At 55.8% G+C, this 14,528-nt stretch overlaps 1 protein-coding gene across 2 annotated transcripts in view; it reads right to left on the reverse strand.

Moving 5' to 3' along the window:
• The window catches only part of PIEZO1 (piezo type mechanosensitive ion channel component 1 (Er blood group)), a 55,070-nt gene that overhangs the window by 1,461 nt on the left and 39,081 nt on the right, over nt 1-14,528 (reverse strand). Inside the window, exons 29-50 of one of the 2 annotated variants that reach the window (XM_081963694.1) lie at nt 13,969-14,057; nt 13,305-13,376; nt 11,607-11,723; nt 10,610-10,710; nt 9,933-10,041; nt 9,721-9,816; nt 8,761-8,933; nt 8,542-8,666; nt 7,285-7,470; nt 6,506-6,764; nt 5,616-5,804; nt 5,193-5,445; nt 4,764-4,905; nt 3,696-3,843; nt 3,028-3,242; nt 2,783-2,941; nt 2,283-2,430; nt 1,916-2,104; nt 1,436-1,528; nt 1,074-1,246; nt 587-709; nt 293-372 (exon numbers count right to left, since the gene is read on the reverse strand). In XM_081963694.1, coding sequence (XP_081819820.1) covers nt 293-372; nt 587-709; nt 1,074-1,246; nt 1,436-1,528; nt 1,916-2,104; nt 2,283-2,430; nt 2,783-2,941; nt 3,028-3,242; nt 3,696-3,843; nt 4,764-4,905; nt 5,193-5,445; nt 5,616-5,804; nt 6,506-6,764; nt 7,285-7,470; nt 8,542-8,666; nt 8,761-8,933; nt 9,721-9,816; nt 9,933-10,041; nt 10,610-10,710; nt 11,607-11,723; nt 13,305-13,376; nt 13,969-14,057 — 3,239 coding nt within the window. The remainder of the gene's footprint in view (nt 1-292; nt 373-586; nt 710-1,073; nt 1,247-1,435; nt 1,529-1,915; nt 2,105-2,282; nt 2,431-2,782; nt 2,942-3,027; nt 3,243-3,695; nt 3,844-4,763; nt 4,906-5,192; nt 5,446-5,615; nt 5,805-6,505; nt 6,765-7,284; nt 7,471-8,541; nt 8,667-8,760; nt 8,934-9,720; nt 9,817-9,932; nt 10,042-10,609; nt 10,711-11,606; nt 11,724-13,304; nt 13,377-13,968; nt 14,058-14,528) is intronic. The other variant, XM_081963695.1, reaches the window with a different exon arrangement.

Raw genomic sequence — 14,528 nt, forward strand, 5'->3', positions numbered from 1 at the left:
AAAGACAAGCAGGGAAGGCATGCCAAAAATGTCTGTGGCATGATTTTGGCCTTTTTAGGGACAGGGAAATGGAGCCCTTTGTGCTCCCCCCACCTTAAAAAGCCACAAAACTGCCCCGGCTGTTCTTACAATGGCATGCGGGCATTTCTGCTGCTGGGGGTGGGAGTGGGTTCTGGCCCCTGGAGTCTTTACCAACTAGCACTGGGAACCCACATCAACTCAGAGAGAGGAACTGGGGAATTAAATGTCAGTCTTGAGTCTGTGCAAAGCAGTTTCCGTCCGGTGTCCTCACCTGGGAGCAGGGGCTCAACTGGGTCTGCCTCGGGGCCACTGGGTGCCCGTATGTAGGGTGGGAAGAGGTGGGGTATCCGCCTGGAACAAGGACAAAAAACAGGGAGATAGGGCAGCCTAAAACGCAGGGAGCCTTTGCAGACGGGTGAAGCCACTCTGGGCTTCAGGCTTTGCAGGCTGTCAATTCAGACCCCTGCAATCGGGGCCCTTCCCCCACCTTGCTGGCCCCACAGAGTCACTGACCGACTTGGCCATGGGTGTCTTGCTGGAAGGGGCGGAGGGGGGGGGGACTCACACAGGGGCTGCATGGATGCCCTGCAGCATTGCAGCCAAATTTTGCCTCACGAGGCTTTTCTGGTTCAGGTCCATAGTGTGCTTCTGGCTGGTGTATTCCGTTTTCCCTCCTTTGCTGAGATCCCTGACGATGGAGGAGGAGGAGGAGGAGGAAGGAAAGGAATTTTGGGATCCAGGAAAAGTGGAAGAGGAGCATCCCCCACTCTGGCTTCAGATCCCTCCGTCCCCTCTTTCCATCCAGGGAGCTCTTTTGCACCCACAGCCCCCTAAGCATGGCTGGCTGAGGAATTCTGGGAGTTAAAGTCCACAAGTCTTAAAGCTGCCAAGGTTGGAGACTCCTGTCCTGAGCCTTGACGTGCTGGAAGAAGCCACCTCGGGAGCCCCCCAAGGCTGGTCCAGGCAAACTCACAAAGCCAGCAGGGGCAGCCTTGGCTGAGCAGGCAGCGCCCCTCCCTGCAAGGGATCCTTTCCACCTTGGTCTGAGATACCTTTGGAAGTTCCAGGTGAAGCGCAGAGTGATGTCCGAGGAGCCGTTGTGCAGCTCCTGCCAGAGCTGCTCACGGCTGGGGGGGCTGATGCTCCACAGGGACCCGGAGCTGCCCTCGATGCGGGCCCAGGCGACGTCCTCGTAGCCGTACTGGGTGATGAACTGCATGGCCAGCTGAGGGCCGCAAATAGAGACCCAGGTCAGAAGGGCGCAGCTTGGCGGCCCCCCTCCCCCTTCAGCCCAAGCCCACCACGGCAGGGCTCCCTTTCATTTTAACGGGTGGGGGAGAGATGGGGGTCCTCCCACCCCCTTGAACGAGGGGATCCCCCTCCCTCGTGCCGCACTCCCTCGGCCAGGACTAACCGGCTCCCGTTCAAACTTATTGGTCAGCTGTTCGTAGTTCTGGGGGGTGAAAGCCTGGATGGACTGCTGCTGGGCACTCATGGTGAAGAGGGGCTGAAGAAGGAAGAAGGGGGACAGGTGGAGGGGACACCATCAATCCTGATCCATCCTACAGACACTCCGTTTCAATAGAGCAGGACTCACGGCTGCCACAGGGGCACCATCAACGGAGAGACACCCGCAAGAGAGAGAGGATCTGGGAGAGATTCAACCTGCCCAACCTCTGCGTCTCTCCGGGTGCCAGGCGCTGGCAAGGCCCTTGGGCTGCAACTGCTATAAGAGCTAAGCCCATCTGCCCCCAAAAGCCGACATGGGCCATTGCCAGGGTACAACATCCAGCCGGCCTGGCTAACCGAGAGGGACGTTGGGCGCTGTGGTCCATCAGCATCTGGGAACTGGGTGGCCTCTTGTTTTGCTTCTCCGCAAGGCAGTTCCCCTTACCTCGTAGCCCCCCAACTTGAGGGTAACAGTGACATCGATGGGGTGGTTGACCACACCCACCACGGAGCGGACGAGGGACATGAACAGCAGCGGGAACCAGATGATGCAGATGAGGAAGAGGATGATGAGGCCTCCCATGCCGTATTTGACAATCTTCTTCTTTTTCTGACCTTTGGGTTGTGGGTATTTCTGCAGGCAGAGAGGGGCGCTAACAGGTCTCCTCGTGGCACCAAAGCCCCTCGCCTCCCTTCCAGTTGTCTTGGCCTCACTAAGACTACGGGGATTGTCTTGGGGATGAAACCCTCAAGAGAGAAGACTCTAGGAGACCCAGCTCCACCACGCTTCCTCCCCTTCCCTGGAGGCCCACCTTCTCCGTCTCACGACTGCACTTGATGATGAAGATGTTGGCATAGATATCTTCCACACACATCCAGTTGGAGAGGGAGAGAGTGGTGTCCGTCCAGACCCAGTCCATGACAGCTCGCAACTCCACCAAGAAAGGCACCAGGCGAAACCTGTGGAGCCAAGAGACGTTACCTTCAGATCCTCCAGGGGTGGGCTTTGGTTGACCCACGACAATTCTGCAGAAATCTGTGCCACCACTTTCCCCCCGACCATCATGGCGCATGGTGCTCACTATGGTGCATGGTAAAGAAATGGGGTACCATGCAGAGACGCATGGAGACCCAGGAGGTGGCGGAATCCATGTTCTCAGCTGCCCCCCAAAGAAAGGTTTGCATGTTCTCTCTTGCTGCAAAGCGTTCTACTTTCCCCAAAAGGGGTCCTCCTGTTTGCCTGCCTCTGCTTAAAGGACCGCACATCAGGCTCCACTTCTCCCAGCAGACCCCTCCCCTCTTTTGCTGTTACCCTTGGAAGAGGAAGAGGTTCAGGTAGTTGTATTTCTTGGTGAGGAAATTCCCCAAGATGCGGGTGGGGTAACCGCAGCGAATCTGGTAGGCGGATAGGCCGAAGTAGATGCACTTCACAAAGTACCACAGCTGGGCCACCGTATTCTGGCTGAACTTCCTGGGGGGGAGGGAGAGCAAGGGTGGGCCTTAGAGGAGCAGGGCCCAAGGCAGAGGGCCAGGGGAAGCGGAGAGACGGCCACCCACCTCTCAGTGACGGCGGGTAGAATGAAGAACATCCAGATGTGAATGCCAAAGACCAAGATGACCTGGAAGATGAGTTTGCCCAGGACGCTCTTGCGCAGGTAGAGTGCCCGGTCAATGACCATGGTGGAGAACTGGATCAGAAGCATCACCAGGAATGCCTGGGGCACCTGGTCTTCGGAGAGCGAGGACGTGATGTCGGCTGCAGCGGAGTGTTTCTGCAGAGGAAGAGAAGCTCAGGGAGGATGGACACACCTCCTCCCCCCTCCCCCATTTCCCTAGGAGGTGCTCCACTCCTCTCCAGGGACCCCCAAGCATAGCCCCAGCCTTCTTTGAAAGGGGGTGGCGGTAGTGGCCCTGTGATGAATTTCAGAGACACTTGGAATTTGTTTCTCTATTTCATCCAAACTTAGCAAGCAGCAGATAAGCCCACTGGAGACCCCTGCTCCATCCTCACCTTCTCTTGCCTCTTCACCAGTTCTGCCCTGGAGTACCTTGGGGCCAAAAGCTCTACTGGAACAGTCCAAAGGTCACCTGCTAGATGCCCAGTGACCACAACTCCCAGAATTCCCAGCACTTGACTAAGAGCTTCTGGGAAGAACCACCCCAGCAAAATCACCGGCCACGGCTCGAAGAAAGCTGCAAATGCCGAGTGGCCTCGTCAGACTTACTCCAAAGGCCCAGAAGCCGAAGATGACGATGATGAAGTCTACCACATCGGCCAGGAACATGAGGGCGTAGACATCCGTGGCAGCGCGGTACTGGCTGTGCAGGATGTCCTGGAAGAACTGGCACGCTGGCTGGACGGTGCGCTCTCTCCTGGAGGAGGAGGAGGGGTGAAGAGGATTGAGTGGGGCTGTGTGTGTGTGTACTTTCTCCAGGTTGCTCCAGCGCAGAATTGCCAATGGCCAAGAAGTCCGGACTCAAGTCACCCCTGTGGGGTGCAAGGAAGGGCCCAGCCAGAGTCACAGCCCAGCAGGAAAGAGAGGTGGTTTTACACACAGGCTGAACCTGCCCGCATTACTGCCAATTTGGCCCGCAAAATTTTTTGCACACGTTCCCTCGCTTGGTTCATGCGCACACCGAATGCGCGCTCTGCGTGTGCGTGCATTTGCACCTAAACAGGTCTGTGCATGGACACGTTAGAAAAGGGGGGAAAAAGTAAATTGTTGCAATGAAGACTGTTCTCTGCATGCGCAGAACCTAAAGTCAAGATGGCCGAGGACAGAAGCGGTTCGGGGGGGTGGGGTGGGTGGGTGGTGGCAGGCTGAGTTACTCCCTACTCGGCCGAAGCAGTCCAAACCGGTTGAAGCCCCCTCTGGGCTGCACACTCTGCTGAGCCATAAAGACCAGGATGGGAGAGAAGCAGGGACCTTGGTGGAGTTAGGCCGGAAGGGCAGCCTAGGGCAAATGGCCTGGCATGTGTTTTAAGACCAGAGCCATGACATAATATGGGAGGAGGAGGCTCAGTAGACCCCTCCCCCATTCACCGAGTCCAGCACAATCTGACTTGCAAGGCTCAGTTTAGAGCCCCCTCCCCATCCAGCAGTCTTAGCTTCTGCTGTGGAACAGATTTCCCTCTCTGGCCCGTCTAATCGCAATGGCTGAACACAACGCATGAACCTGCCACGGCCAGACCCCCCCCGAGCATGACAACCCAGGTGTCTTGGTGAGAATTCACCCACCGGTTGCTGCCTGCCCTTCCTCCCCCACTGCCAGCCCGGTTCCCCATCACTCACGCAGAAGCCAAGAAGTGCTTCATTTGGCGTTTGGCAGCTTTCATTTTTTCTCGGGAGGCCCCTGACTTCTTCTTCTTCTCCTCCTCCTCCTCCTCTTCCTCCTCCTCCTTCTCCTCTCCTTCCTGCTCCTGGATCTCTGGGGCTTGGAAAGAGAGAAGCAGGATGAGCTCTTGGCCAATCTCCGCCTTCTCCCCACTGATGTGCTTCAGCCAGGGAGCCTCTGCCCTCCCCTCGTCCCTCCCAATCCTCCCGGGTTCATCCCAGCCAGCAGATGCAGTCAAAGGAACGCTCTTTGGCAGAGGGTCTTCTGTGCCCTCTAACGGGACCCAGAGGCCTCCATATTAATCAATGGAATTAATGCAAATGTCGAATAAGTGAATAAACTCAATGACCTGCCCTCCCATTTTGCCGCGGCCTTTAGGTACCTACTTTCCTCTCTTTGATTGTCTGGAGATTTGCTCCCTCGTTTCTTCTTCTCCTTTTTCTTCCTGAACCGTGAGCGGAGGCCCTTCTGCACCTCCGGCTCTGGCTTCTCCTCCATCACCACCAGGTCCTCTGCCTCGGGGCTGGCCGATGCCGAAGGCTCCGGCTCCTCCTTTGCCTTGGCCGCATCTTGCGGTTCTTCTGTCTCCAGCTGAGGTTTGGGCAGGAGGTCTTCTTCGTGGTCCCACAGGCCGTAGCTCTGGAGAGGAGAACGCCTTCAGAGAGGGTGCTGCAAACACAGCGAAGCCCGGGAGAAAACCGGCTGCGTCTCCGGCTGGGGTTCCTAGAAACTCCCCAAATGCCAGCTGCCCCTCGGCCTCACCCACGCTTGCTCTGCCAGCCCAGCTGAGGACCCGGGTCCCTTCTTACCAGCAGCAGGGAGCGGTGGAAGAAGAGTGCCAAGAGCTGGACCAGGTCGTATCTGATGTAGTTGTCGGTCTTCTCAATGCCCAGGATGCGAGGGGCAAAGAACGGCTTCCCCTCGTAGCGCACCATGGTGGTGTAGCTGTTCCAGGGGAAGAAGCCGAACTGGAAAAGGTACTTGAGCACCACCATGGCCTGTGCATGGAAGAATCCAGGGGAGAAGAAAGGTTTGGTTCTCCGGCATTTCGTCTTCTACCAGAAGGCTCTCCTCACAAGGAAGGGTGGAAGGCAGCCTCTCTCCTCATTAGCTGAAGCCCAACAGCTGAAGATAAGTTGCCTCTGAATATGGAGGCTCTACTCTCAACCATCCGAATGAGTCCAGAGCCTGGGCGAGACTCAGCCAGTATCTTCAGCCCTTGAGGCCCAACCTGGCTCTCTCCCCGTGCTGAAATTCATTTTGTTTGTTTTACTACCGGTTCTATGGGGGTTTTGCTGGTGGCATTTGCCGGTTCTCCAAACTACTCGATACCGGTTCTCCAGACCCTGCTGGATTTCACCCCTGGTCTCTGCTGAACAGGCCCTTCCAGACAGCACGGAGAACCCTAAGCCAGAGTCCCTGAAGCCGCCCCCCTCTGGTGTGCCATGGGGGGCTCCAGTTCTTGCTGGTAGGGGGATAGAGGCAGTCCAAGAGACCAGGTGGGAGGGCACCCGCGAGAGAAAATCTGCCCAGAGTTTCCCAACAGAGGCAATTTCCAAGTCAATGGATTTCAACTCCCAGAATCCCACGGCCAGCAGAGCCATTGCTGAGGATTCTGGGAGTTGAAGTCCATTCACCTTCAGTTTGCCAAGCCACTCCTCCCATCAAAATGAGCTCTGAAGACCTTGAAGGGCCCCACCTCTGTGTAGACGATGGCCGTCATCCAGAAGGACTTGCTGGGCCGTGGGATGGACAGCATGGCCCACAGGAAGATGAGGATGGGCAGGATGATGGAGATGACCGAGGCCGTGACCATGTTGTTGAGGATGATGATGAAGTAACACAGCAGGTCCGAATGGCCGGCCACAAAGTGGTAACAGGCCACCAGCAGCTGCACAAAGCGGTTTTGGGAACGGTAGAACTGCTCGGATTCCTCCAGCTCTTCGAAAGAGACACACCTGGAAGACGGAAGGGACAGGTGGGGGTGAGGGTGGGAGCAGGCAGAGAAGGCTACGAAGGGGAGCAAAGTTCCTCCTCCAAGCTGGAATCCCCTCGCCCACCACCCTCTGCCTTTCCCTGAGCTTCTGCAGGCATTACGCTGAGCCTGCAACTCCCACAATGCTCCGCTCTGCCTGGGAATTCTGGGAGTTGAAGTCTCAACACATTGGATGGCAGAAATACTGTTTTTATACTCGTTGCCCTTTGTCTGTCGAAAATGTTCCAGGGATCAACAACTGCATCCTCCTTTGATGGAATAACAGTTCTGGAAGTCCCCCGTATCTTCTTGAGAAAAGTTCTCCAACCTTGGCTACTCAAAGACTTCAACTCCCAGAATTCCCCAGCCAGCTAAACTGGAACCTCCGTTGTCAACTTTGGAAGTTGTGTGCCTTTAACCGGCTGATGTTAATGGGAGGCCAGGCAGAGTGACCCTAAGAAGCCAAGGTAAGGGGGGGTGCCCTCGCTTGCCCAAGGCAGTACCTGTTCAGTAGCAATTCACTGGCGGTCCTGGGGCGACTCTTAGCACAAGCCAGCAGCTCTTGGGAGTTTCTGGGAAGGAGTCCCGTGTTGTCTGGAAGATCCACGGCTGGAATTTGCTCCTCGCTGGCGCTTCGAGAGTTGTAGCCGGTGCTGCCAGCACTGAAAACCTCTGCCCCATCGCAGCCGCTGTGGGAGCATAAAAAGGGGTTACACAACCTCTTCCAGCAAGAATTTGACTGAATTCCCCTTATTTCCCAGTTCAGACAACATGCCTGTCCCAAAGGTGCTTTTGCAAAAGGCAACTGGATTTCCTTGTTTTCCCCCCTGAAAACATTTCATTTCTCATCTAAGAAGCTTCTTCAGTTCGTTTCCGGAGGAGAAGCAAAAAGTTTTCAAGGAAAAAAACAAAGTCCAGTTGCCTTTTGGAAAAGTACTTTTGGGACAACCACGACTTGGATGATTGAGAATATCCACAGACATTCCAACAACATGCTGCTACACCAGACGGAAACCAACTGCACCAGCTGGGACTCCTAACATCAGAGCCCCTAGGAAAATGAACTCTGCCTCAAACTGCTCAGGTTCGGTGTGCTGTGCGGGTCCTCTGCTGGACGGGCTCTAAAGGGGTCATCCAGCCCCATCTCAAGCAGGACAGGAGACTGAACTGCCTACTTCGAAACAGGTGGCTGTCAAGAGCCTCCAGGGAAGGAGAGGCTGTCCACCACCCAAGCAGGGCTGAAATCCAGCAGGTTCTGACAGGTTCTGGAGAACTGGTGGTGGAAATTTTGAGTAGTTTGGAGAACGGGCAAATGCCACCTCTGACTGGCCCTAGAAGTGGGGAGGGAAGGGGGATGTTGCAGTATCCTTCCCCTGCCACTCCCACCGAGCCACGCCCACCGAGCCACGCCCACAGAACCAGTAGTAAAATAAATTGAATTCCAACACTGCACCCAGGGGCCGTTGCCACAGCTGCCCCAGAAGCAGCGCTGCAAGATGATGGAGGGGAAAGGGATGATGAGATGATGGTGGTGGTGGAGAAGACAGAACGGAGGGCCAGAGAGCCTGGGAGGTGCACGTTCAAGGATCCTTGTCTTGGGCGGACCTGGCGCAACTGCTTTCTGTTCCTGGGAAGGCAGCCCTCTTATCTTCCCCGGGGTGCTGCTTCTTCAACTCCCGGGCCCCACAGGGAACAGGCGCAGGCTCTGGGCTCACAACCCCGCGTCCCAGCTTCCCCTCCCCGGCCCCATATGCACCTGCCTGGAAGCCATGCTGTTGGGTGAGACTCCTGCCGTCCCAGGCAAGGCCGTTTCCTGCGAGGTGTTGTCGGCTGGTGGGGCCGGCTGGTATAGCCTGTCCAGGGTGCCTCTTTGAGCATCCTCTGCCTGTGTGGAGGGGAGAGGAATGGAGGGGAATGAGCCTGCTGGAGCAAGCAGGTTCCCCTCCGAGGCAGCTCCAGCCTGGCTGACAGACGCTCACCTGATCCAGCTGCTGGGTGAGCACAAACCTCTCCAGGCCCAGGACGGTGGAGAGATGCTCGTGGTCCTTGGTGAGGGCCCTCAGCCACCGGGTCAAGCCGTCCACCGTGGCCTGGCACAGCACCCACAGGAAGCGCAGGGCATTCAGGATCCGCTGCAGAACGCTGCTCTTCCCTGAGAAAAGAGCAGCCTGGGTAGCTCTCAACATCTCCAGGCGGGAAAGGGAGCCCGTAATGGAATGACGGAGCCGGAAGGGACCTTGGAGGTCTTCTAGTCCAGCCCCCTGCTCAAGCAGCAGACCCTACGCCATTCCAGTCAAATGACTGTCCAGTCTCTTCTTCAAAACCTCCAGTGACGGGGCACCCACAACCTCTGGAAGCAAGCAGCTACGCTGGTTAATTGTTCCATATTTCCCTCCTCCCTTTTCTTGCAGTGAACTGCCCCTGCACATGGAGGATCCACCTCTTACAAGGGAGTCTGTTCAATCGGCCGATCTCCATCTGAAAGCTGGAAGCCCTTTGCAACTGTGTACATGTTGTCCTCGACTTGTGGCCAGTTACTTAGTGACTGGTCAAATTTATGACAGACCCCCACCCGTCCCCAAAGGTAGTTACGACCGGATTTCAGAATTATGACACCTCCCCTGGTCACCGGATCACATTTTGGATGCTTGGCAATCTCTCTGCATTTGCAAAGAAACAAGTTACGGCATTTCTGCTGAAAACGGATGTTTGCGTCTGGTTTTCAGGGATTTGCTCCAAAGGGAAATATAGAGTTGCTCCAAGACCATGGTGTTCACTTAATGACCAGTGCAAAAAAGGTTGTAAAATTGGAGCTGTGGAATCCTGGGAGTTGAAGTCCCTGCATCTTAAAATAGCTGAGGCTGTGAAACCTTCTCCTAAGGGATTGGACACTGAAGGTGGGGCCAAAGGTGCAGGCATTCCCTTCCATCGTGAGCTACCTGGACTTGTCTCCTCTTCCTCTTCCTCCTCCTCCTCCTGGCTGCGTCTCTCCTCTGGCAATTCACCTGGCAGAATCTCCCCTTTGGCCTCCTCACCTGCAAGAGGGGGAGCAGGCAAAACCAACGGATCGTGTTCAGCTGGACACCCCATGGCCACCCAGGTCCTGAAAGGTGACAGGAAGAGCCAGCTGGGTTTGGGGAAATGGTCTCACCTGGAGAAGAGCTGCCTTCAGCTGGATCGGTCCGCTGTTCCTCTTCCTCCTGGCGCCGCTGCTTACGCAGGACAGTCCTCGTGCTGGTGACCCAGGCCTGGTAGGCCAGCTGGACCCAGAAGACAGAGAGAGAGAGACTGAGCCTGCCTCATGCAACTGCTGGAGAACATCCCAGAAGCAGGAGAGCCCATCATCCCCAGGAGAACCATCTCGGGATGGGAAGGGTTGGGACAGACAACCCTGAGAGTCCAAATGTTTTGAAGGCAACTCCACTATTCCTTGATAGGTGTAGGTGGTGCTGGCTGAGGAGATGGGACTTAGTGTCTGGGTGGCACAGGGATTTCTGCCTGAAGAGGTCTCAGGACCTTTGCCAACTCAAGCAGGTGGCATGAGAAGCCTTGAGCATGTGCAGAGGGTATTCCTATTAATATATGGCATTCATGCAGCAGCCTATCAGTGCCTGGGGAGCAGGAAAATGGTCTTTATAAAAGAGGGATGCATTTATTTAACCAGCAGCTGTGAGCCCAACTACAAAGGAATTAGTAAGGTTTTGTTCCTTGTATTTGTTTTATAATAATTTGTATTTCCTATAAATTCATATCCATGGCATTCAGCAATACCTGTGCTCCCCACCTGCCCAAGGCCTTGTAGGGGGAAATCTCCTACCCCCTCCTCACCTGGAAGGCGCTCTGCTTTGGGGGCTTCGGATCTTCCACAGGGGACTCCTCATCCTCTTCGCTGTCCGTCTCAAACAAGAAGTAATCCCCCGAGTGGAGCACTAGGAGCCCCACAGCAAAAGTCAGTCAGTGCCCTTCTCCTCCTTCCCCCCTCCTCAACAGCCCCACACGGGTTGGGGAAGGCCACGGCTCCCTTGAGAATAGAGGCATGCGGGAAAAGTAACAGAAAGACAAGAGTGCCCCTAGGCATGTACAGAGAAGGGCCACTCTACAGGTCAAGGACAGGAAAGGAGGGCAGGAAAGAGCCTCGAAACCCACAAGGGCTGTCTGCCTTCAACAAGGGGCTCTTCTCAGCTCTGGCTCTACCTCCAGGCCAAGGCCACAGGGCAGGGGACAGCCAGAGCACCTGGGCGGAAGGCTGGTTTGGACTTGGCTCTTCCTAAATTGTCCTCAGGGTGGAGAGTCAAAACAGACCCAACCAACTGCAGAGACATTTCCCCCACTGGGCCTCTGACGGCATTCTCGTTTCAGCTCTTTTGCTGCGGTTTGGATTTTGAATTTTTGATTTGATGCTTTGGGCTGTTTGTTGGCACCTTGGCCATTGAGCTTTCGGTTGGGAAACTACCTCGAATGGCTTTGCCAATAAGGCCAGGCACTGCAGGCGCCCTAAAGCGGTGTTTCTCAACCTTGGCAAGATGGGTGGACGTCAACTCCCAGAATCCCCCCAGCCAGCACGGGAGTTAAAGTCCACCCATCTTCAAGCTGCCAAGGTTGAGAAATGCTGCCCTAAATGCAAGGGTACACTCACCCCTGGGAGCTTGCAAATGAACCCTCCCCTCTCCCAATAAACTCCAGTGAGTCCCGAGGGATGTCCCTGGGGGCAGGGGGGAATTCACGGAAGGCCCCACTCCTGTGGCTGGATCTCCAAGGGAATTCGAGGGAGCAGAGGGGAAGATTCTGCTCCCACTGCCCCGTTCGGTCCGTGCAAAGACATTACCCCTGTAATGGCCCTGCCTCCCCCGGCAGCCTCCGTCCACCCGAGAAGGAAGGGCTACTTCCTCTGGGGAGGGTACAGCAGGCGATGCGGGGCTGCCCTCCACAGAATGTGGTTTTCCTTGGAGGGAAGAAAAGAGAAGCAGAGAAAGTCAGAAAGAGGCAAACGTTTCCCAGGCAACAAAGGCATGCAGAGACCCTCCCCGAGCAGGCATGAGAAGCTGGCAATGGAGGAGACCACCTGCCCACACAACATCTCCGCGGGGGGGTTCTGGCAAACCACTCTGGCTAGGACTGTAGGGGTGCCAGGTGGGTGGTTTGGATGGCACCTAGCTGGCCCTTTCCCCTTCTTTGGTGAGGGTTCCTATTCTGTAGGGCAGGGGCGTCCAAACTTGGGAACTTTTAAGACTTGTGGACTTCAACTCCCAGAATTCCCCAGCATGATCTTTCTCTCTCTTGCTTTGGAAGTTCATTCTGACCCACCAGGCAGAGTCCAGATCACACAGTAAAGTGTTGTTTCTCAACCCTGGAGTCCTTAAGATGCAGGGACTTCAGTTCCCACAATTCCCAGCCACCAAGATTGAGAAACACGGCAGTACAAGACAACACTCACTAAAGACTCCAAAAAGGATGTATTGGTCGCATGCATTGCCAAAGCAAACAGGCATTTCACAGCAGGTTCTGGTGCTCCGGCTCAGCCAATCTGCCTAAGGCAGGTGCAGAGGGCAGTGGGAAGGTCCTTGATGGATGGAGGAAGAGGTGCTATCAAGGCAATGGACTGAACCCAGGGCACGGATGTAATGTGAGAACATCCATCCTAGTTCTCCCAAGGATAAAGGCAGGGAAGCACATTCGGACTTGCAAGATTCTCCTGCGATAGCTTTACAATAAGAGTAGGACTGATCTACACGGTACTGGTGCAGGGGTGAAATGCTACCGGTTCTGACCAATTCACTAGAACTGGTAGCAAAAAATGCTTTGAAAAGTGAAATAAAGGTCAGCCGATTGCCTGGCTCACAGCTGCGATTGTCAGAACTGTTTTTCCCCCACTTTTGAAAGCATTTTTTTTCCTGCCGGTTTGGACAAATAGATAGGAAAAAAATGCTTTAAAAAGTGAAATAAAGAAGGTCCAGATCGCATGAGTCACAGCTGAGCATTGGAACTATTTCCCCCCCCCTACCCCCGCTTTTTAAAGCATTTTTTCCCTATCTATTCATCCAAACCGGCAAAGAAAAATGCTTTCAAAAGTGGAGGGAAGTTGGCCACACCCACCCGGTCACATGCCCACCCCTGCAAGCCACGCCCACAGAACCGGTGGCAAAAAACCCCCTTAGATTTCCCCCCTGTATGGGTGTCTCCGTCTGCTCTGCCTAGTTGGGCAGACAAACAACCAACGGTCGAAGCTCCCAGACAGGCCACCGAATAAGCCAGGGCTGAGCCTGGGATCTGCAAGCGAGGTTCTGGTGCCTGGTGAGGCCTGCAGCTGAAGGACGCAGGCAGCAAGAGACTCGGCAAGGCAGCCCATGCAGGAGTTGCAAGAGACGGCCGGAGAGCCCGGAAGAGAGGCAGGCAGAATGGATGGAGATGGATGGATGGAGAGCCCAGATGACACCACAGTTAGCCGTTGCAATGGCCTCTACTGGCAGAGCCAGCAGGGTGAACCAGGGTTAGTATGTCCGCCAGCCCTGAGGCTGGGCTGTACCTGTGGCGTGATCCAACCACGGGCGCCACCAGCGCTTCCCTTGCTGCCCAGGGTCCTTCTTCGCACCTGAGGCTGTGGAACAGGGTACAAGGGCAGGTGAGGGACATGGGGACGGCCAGAGGACAAGGCCAGCCGAGCCTGAACGAGCAGCTGCTCCACCTCCTAACGCACACGGATGCCTTCCGCCAGCCCAGGCCTTCTCTGCAGGCCACCCACAAAGAACCTCTCGGGGGCAAAAGCCATGCCTGCTTCATGCGGCTGCCACTGGGCGAAAGAAGAGCCCCCCCCCCTTTGTCCCTCTTCATGGAGACAGAGCATGGGTGTAACCAAGGCCTACGTGGGGGTTGCAGGCAGGAGGAGGCCAAATCCTAGGAGGGAGGCGGGTGGGACTTGCAAGGATAAAGGAAGACCCACATCCTCCCCCCTCAGCCTTCCGTGGGCCCAAACGGCATCTACAGTCACAGTTCCCGGCGTCTCCCATCAGGAGAACGGCTGCTTTTGTAAACTCTGCTGCCCGGAACAGCGGCGTGGCATTGATGCGACATGGGTGTCCACCAGTGAAAGCAGACTATGGAAGAGGCCACTGCGGGAGTTCGGCTGTCTTGGGCATGGACTTCCTAGAGGTTTTCCAGAAATGTTCCCCAGCCCGAAACTCCCTTCACACCTGGCGTGGCTGCCTCCGTGGCCTCTTCCGAGTCTCTGGCCAGCTGTCCCTGGTGGTACTTCTCCTGCTTGGCTCGGATCCGTTGCATCCTGTGGGCAAAGGGCAAGAGTTGAGCAGTGGCACAGAGGCTTCATCTCACCAAGCCATCCTGGATCCTCTTTTGCCTCCACCTCAAGTAATTTCTCTGGGTCCCAGGAGCCAAAGTCGGTGGCTCAGTCCTGCAAGACCCTTCCTCCCCAATGCTTGTGTCTCTCCCTGCCCCTCCCTGCCAAGGCTGGACTGGCAGCCTCCTCCTGGCATTTTCTAAGCCCTGCCTGAAGGACCCAAGTTGCTCATGGGAACTCCATCCACCAGGACAGAAGCTTCACTTCTGAGCAATCACAGGGGCTTTGAGCCTCCACAGCCCTGATTCCCATCTGCAGATCCTTCAGAGACCCTTGATTCCCCCTGGCAGATTCCCCACTTCAGACACAAGATCTCTCCCAGGGGAGCCAGAGATCACTCTGATGCAAGAGCTGATGGGTGGAATCCATCTCAAGTCCCAGGAGGGCCTGTGTGTA

This window comes from Natrix helvetica (assembly GCF_964273705.1).
Source record: "Natrix helvetica genome assembly, chromosome: 10".
Lineage (NCBI taxonomy): Eukaryota > Metazoa > Chordata > Lepidosauria > Squamata > Natricidae > Natrix > Natrix helvetica.